This window comes from Diaphorina citri, unplaced genomic scaffold, assembly GCF_000475195.1.
Source record: "Diaphorina citri unplaced genomic scaffold, Diaci psyllid genome assembly version 1.1 scaffold6073, whole genome shotgun sequence".
NCBI lineage: Eukaryota > Metazoa > Arthropoda > Insecta > Hemiptera > Psyllidae > Diaphorina > Diaphorina citri.
In genome coordinates this window covers 1-5,562 of record NW_007383449.1, presented here as the reverse complement: position 1 = coordinate 5,562, position 5,562 = coordinate 1, and the positions used below count along the sequence as shown (strand labels likewise).

Genomic DNA, 5,562 nt, shown 5'->3' with positions numbered 1-5,562 from the left:
AGAAGACCAGTAATCACACGCGTTTTGTTAATGATTAACATTATGGGGAGAGAAATATCCTGTATCATTGAAACTCTAGGCACTATGACTCGTCAAAGTTAACTCTTTAACGTTTAATACTCGTACGTGTTTGAGTTTGAACTTCAGAAACCTGTTATATCCTATGATGCCTATGAAGGTTATCGTTACCTCCTGTACAAAAAACGAAAATTCACTTTGGAGGAGTTAGTTATTGGGAACTGTGTCGGTAACTATTTCTTCACGGAATTTCACTTGGGAGAATTTTCCTAGTAATTTGAAAGTTGAAAAATTGAAAACTATCTCAGCACCAACAACTGAGAGCACTCATCTTCAATTTGAAACAAATCTTCATCATTTGACATTATCATATTCGAAAGAGAAAACCACAGATCAAGAACCATCACAGATGTTACACCAGTGAGAAATTGGATTGGAGAATTCTGCTGAAGAGACGGATAATGATCATGAACTCTGCAGACAAGTAGGACGCGAGTTCAAGTAAACTGACTGGGAGTTTTCCTGTAGAATTCTTTGTATAAAAAATGTATGTAGCAGGAAAATGGTCGTTAGGTTACATTAGTTACCAGAATACCAGATATAAGAAAAAAAAAAATCTTCAAAATCTACAGGGTTTCCTCTCTATAAGTTTTTACACTATGTATAATCTCCTCTGTGTTACATCCTGAAGAGACGGATAATGATCATGAACTCTGCAGACAAGTAGGACGCGAGTTCAAGTAAACTGACTGGGAGTTTTCCTGTAGAATTCTATGTATAGAAATTGTATGTAGCAGGAAAATGGTCGTTAGGTTACATTAGTTACCAGAATACCAGATATAAGGAAAAAAAAAATCTTCAAAATCTACAGGGTTTCCTCTCCATAAGTTTTTACACTATGTATAATCTCCTCTGTGTTACATACGCCTCCGGTGCATGTCTGATGTAATTTGTGATTCAAACGGAGCTGCTGAGGTCTGAATTATAAACTCAGGTAATAGTACTAAGTTTTCATTTTACTCACGTGAAAAGTATTAGAACAACACTCCAACTGACTCTACAATATTACACCCTAGTCTAGTACACCAGCACCCTAGTATGTCTCAGGTAATAGTACTAAGTTTTCATTTTACTCACGTGAAAAGTATTAGAACAACACTCCAACTGACTCTACAATATTACACCCTAGTACACCAGCACCCTAGTATGCCAGTAATTAAATGGATATTATATTCCGAAGGAAACTTTATAACCATGGTAATTGATGACAAAGCAACCTGAACTTCTTATTCAGTCTACGGTTACAATATTGCGCCTACAGGTTACTATAATAATGAGGTTGAGATGTCAGTACATACTACTGTTGTGCATTAATTAGCAAAACCGTACTGAAATAGTTTGAATCACATTATCAGGGGTCAACTCAAGGAAATCCAGTCGTGTTTCTATGAAACGCCGACCCCATTGTTTGGAAAAGAAACGGCCAGTGGGAACATTCCGACTTAAGGTTACTATAATAATGAGGTTGAGATGTCAGTACATACTACTGTTGTGCATTAATTAGCAAAACCGTACTGAAATAGTTTGAATCACGTTATCAGGGGTCAACTCAAGGAAATCCAGTCGTGTTTCTATGAAACGCCGACCCTATTGTTTGGAAAAGAAACGGCCAGTGGGAACATTCCGACTTCAAGTCACACATCACAGCTGGGGAAGTATTTTGAAGTTCTCTTGACTCGATAGTAGAAAAAATCAAGTTTAATGATTTAGGTCAGTGACATGGCTCACTTGCAACTGGATTATGAATTACGTCAATCCACTTCCGTCATCAAGAAATAGACACGGGGCTCTGTTTTTACTACCTTAGTCTATACATGCGTTTTTTTCTAGGTATTGTACGAGGTAAAATTCCTGTACCTCATCAAAAATACCTGAGGTTTTAAACGTATGCATAAAATTGAATGTGCGTAAGTAATATACATATTTTGAGACTGATTGATGAACAATTGATTCCACGAAGTTCTTAACATTAAAGTGGAAAGATATCTAATCAAATGTTCGGATTGTTCGGGTCCAATCTTGTGAAGCTAATTTTAGATCCACTTTTAGTGTGCCCATTAGTTCTCTCGGATTAGGAGCCAAATTTTTGGAAATGGTTGTTACTTTTTTTCTACAATTTGTTTCCCCCCCCCCCCCATGATCTATTTTTGCATAGCTACTTCATCGTTCCATTTCCTCCTTTTCATAGCTATTTTACTTTTCATTACCCACCTATTTTAGTAGAAGTCTTGACTTTTGCAATACATATAGTAAAACAATGGAGTCAGAGAAAGACCATTTTGTAAGATTAGGTTCAAATGAGTTCTTTTTTCACACGCTTTTATTCAACTTGAGATCTCTGTATGTAATATGTATGGCTTCCGTCAGTTATCAAGAAATTAACTTTTAACTTTGAATCTTGTAATTTTTGAGCGACCTTTACTCGGCCGATTGACTGTATGTTCGGATTGTTCGGGTCCAATCTTGTGAAGCTAATTTTAGATCCTCTTTTAGTGTGCCCATTAGTTCTCTTCGGATTTGGAGCCAAATGTTTGGAAATGGTTGTTAGTTTTTTTCTAACAAATCGGTTTTTTGAATCTGTGTTACTTTTTTAACCAGTCTGTTCGGATGTTTTTCTAACCGATCTGTTTTTCTCTTCTGTCCGCAGACTCCTTGCGGAGTGCTACTGATCAGGAGGCGGAGGAGTTCGCAACACCAATGGAGAATGAAACCCCCAACCCTCCATCCGAGCCGGAAGCCCAGAAGGAGAACACCGGGGCCAAATTCATGATCGGGGGCAGCGATGACACCAACTTCAATGGCATTCAGGATGAGGATGAGATCGGAGAGGGGGGTGATGCTTTCCCCTCCGGGAACGGACCCCTGACAGGGCTGAATAGCAACAGCAACTCCACGGCAAATATGTTCGGACTGGCTGAGAGGAGAAAGAGACTCAAGTAAGTAACTTTTTCCCACTCTGAGGCTTAGGTGTAGGGGCAAACAACCTTAAAGGTTGGGTTAAGCTTATACGAAGTCATAACTTTTATACGTTTGTTCTTCGTGGTAATTCTATTAATAGGATGAGATCGGAGAGGGGGGTGATGCTTTCCCCTCCGGGAACGGACCCCTGACAGGGCTGAATAGCAACAGCAACTCCACGGCAAACATGTTCGGACTGGCTGAGAGGAGAAAGAGACTCAAGTAAGTAGCTTTTTCCCTCTCCGAGGCTTAGGTGTAGGGGCAAACAACCTTAAAGGTTGGGTTAAGCTTATACGAAGTCATAACTTTTATATGTTTGTTCTTCGTGGTAATTCTATTAATTAATTATTAATCCCGAAATAGGGGTCCAAAGTACTTGGAAATTCTATCTTTTATCGCGACCAATGACTTTGGAAAAGCTTGTGTCCGAGATTTTGTTTTTATTAGTAAGCTATTTTAATATTCTTGATAAGCTAAGATATATTTGATTGTCGGTCCTTTGGAGTCTTTCCTTCTTCAGCTTGTACCTTGTACCAGGTAGGGTACCGTTTACACTAGCGCCTCAGCTATGATTAGTTGTGTTTGCTTAACTCCTGTTGAATTTCCAAGTATGCAATGTGCCAAATACGTTGAATGCTGCAGAAGTGCAGAATGTATCGAGTGTGGACTAGTTTGTCATAAACTTGAAGGCGTATCCAATGTATAGCTATAAAGCTATGTGCTTATGAACATGGTAGAAAGAATAAGAGAGCTTATGAAGGACATCCACTTGTGTGTGGCATAACCGCATAAAGGCGCAATTACAGTATCGATGGATTAATGCCGGTTGCATGCTAGTTGCGTATAGATGTCCTAGGTGTGTACCAGGAATCCAGTTATTACATACTAGTAGCGTACAGATGTCCTACATGCGTACCAGGAATCCAGGTAATAGATGTCCTAGGTGTGTACCAGGAATCCAGTTATTACATACTAGTAGCGTACAGATGTCCTACATGCGTACCAGGAATCCAGGTATGCAAATCTTTTGCTGCAGTTAAGGTTGTGCCTATTAGTTTGTCTTAGTGTTGCTGTCCTATTGTTGTCCAGTTGCTATCTTGTGTATATCGATTTCAAATATGTACATCATCAATCTTCATTGTTTCTCGGCTTTTTATTACTTTTTCTGGGAGTTCCTTAGTTATGGGTTTAATTGGTCTTGTATTTTTTTTAAAAAAACTTCTTGTACTCTTCTGGGAGATCCTTAGGTAGTTATTTGGTTCGCGATTGTTCTTGATTTGTTACATAGCTCTTTATTTTTCTAAGCTTCTGGTACTTTTCTCAACACTAGAATGTCCGATGGAGTCAAAATGACTCGTTTTCATTTTCAAATTATTAGAGGTTGGTCTTGTTGGGCACATTGCATAAACACAACAACCAATGCCCGGCGCTTTTAGTCTTATCACCTTATCAGGTTGTGTTGAGGATCCAGAAAACCTTGAACAAGGTTTGACGACAGGTGACAGCTATGAACAACGTGGCAAGATATTGAATTTTGATAAAATAATAAGATAAAATAAAATAATTAAAAGGAAAATAGTTAAATAAATGTCTTGGTAATAGGATTCCGTCATTCTCCCTCCAATTAAACTAATAATTATAATTATTAATTAGGTATTTGTCTATCTGAAAATTCCTAGGATAGAATTTGAAAGATTTGACAGGTGTTTTATTACAGGATAACTATATGCCAAATTTCAGGTTCCCATCTTTAGCCATTCAAAAAATATTCAAGGGTCCCCGGACTTTTGAAACACTCTGTATAGATATACTTTTTTTTAATCAAGCAAATTCCTAAAAAAAAATTGTTGTACCATGTTATTTAACCCATAAAATAAACGAGACCTTGTTTAGACTGCTGGGGTAAAGGGACTTTTTAGTTTCATTCGAGCAGGATAAACAAGGTATATTCTATTCTATTCTATATCGATTTCAAATATGTACATCATCAATCAGTCAATCTTCATTGTTTCTCGGCTTTTTATTACTTTTTCTGGGAGTTCCTTAGCTATGGGTTTAATTAGTCTTGTATTTTTTTTTTTTATAAACTTCTTGTACTCTTCTGGGAGATCCTTAGGTAGTTATTTGGTTCGCGATTGTTCTTGATTTGTTACATAGCTCTTTATTTTTCTGAAAAGGTGCGCTTTACTCCGGTTTTGGAAAAGTCACTTTTCTTCAATCACATTCTTTAGGTTTACCATAAAACATGCACCTTAAAATGAACAAAAAACGTCCTAAAAATCAGAGACATAAAAGATAGCTATACGTCATAAAAGATGGTTTATAATCAGAATCAATGGTCAACACCGAGTATTGTTCGAAAAACGAGAAATAAGTTAAAATAACCAAGTAATTCTTCTGAATTTGCATGACTGTGTGCTTTATGTCCAGCGTTCTTGGTAATCTTGTTAGACGGAGACTAATATTGTCAAGGCTGATTGTACACTGTCAGAAATCAGAAACCTACTCTTTAGAACTTTATCTATA

General features: G+C 37.4%; 1 protein-coding gene across 1 annotated transcript; it reads left to right on the top strand.

Moving 5' to 3' along the window:
- The first annotated feature begins 2,590 nt into the window (after positions 1-2,590).
- Positions 2,591-3,280, top strand: LOC113472546. The gene is made up of 3 exons (XM_026832331.1): positions 2,591-2,618; positions 2,726-2,898; positions 3,143-3,280. Exons 1-3 carry the CDS (start codon positions 2,606-2,608, stop codon positions 3,260-3,262), a joined length of 306 nt encoding a protein of 101 aa, XP_026688132.1. The 5' UTR covers positions 2,591-2,605; the 3' UTR covers positions 3,263-3,280.
- Positions 3,281-5,562: the final 2,282 nt, after the last annotated feature.

Bases quoted from the DNA above. Each gene is read 5' to 3' on its own strand.
- LOC113472546 (XM_026832331.1), top strand. The intron at 2,899-3,142 runs ATCGGAGAGGGG...TAATAGGATGAG, and splicing joins GCATTCAGGATGAGGATGAG to ATCGGAGAGGGGGGTGATGC.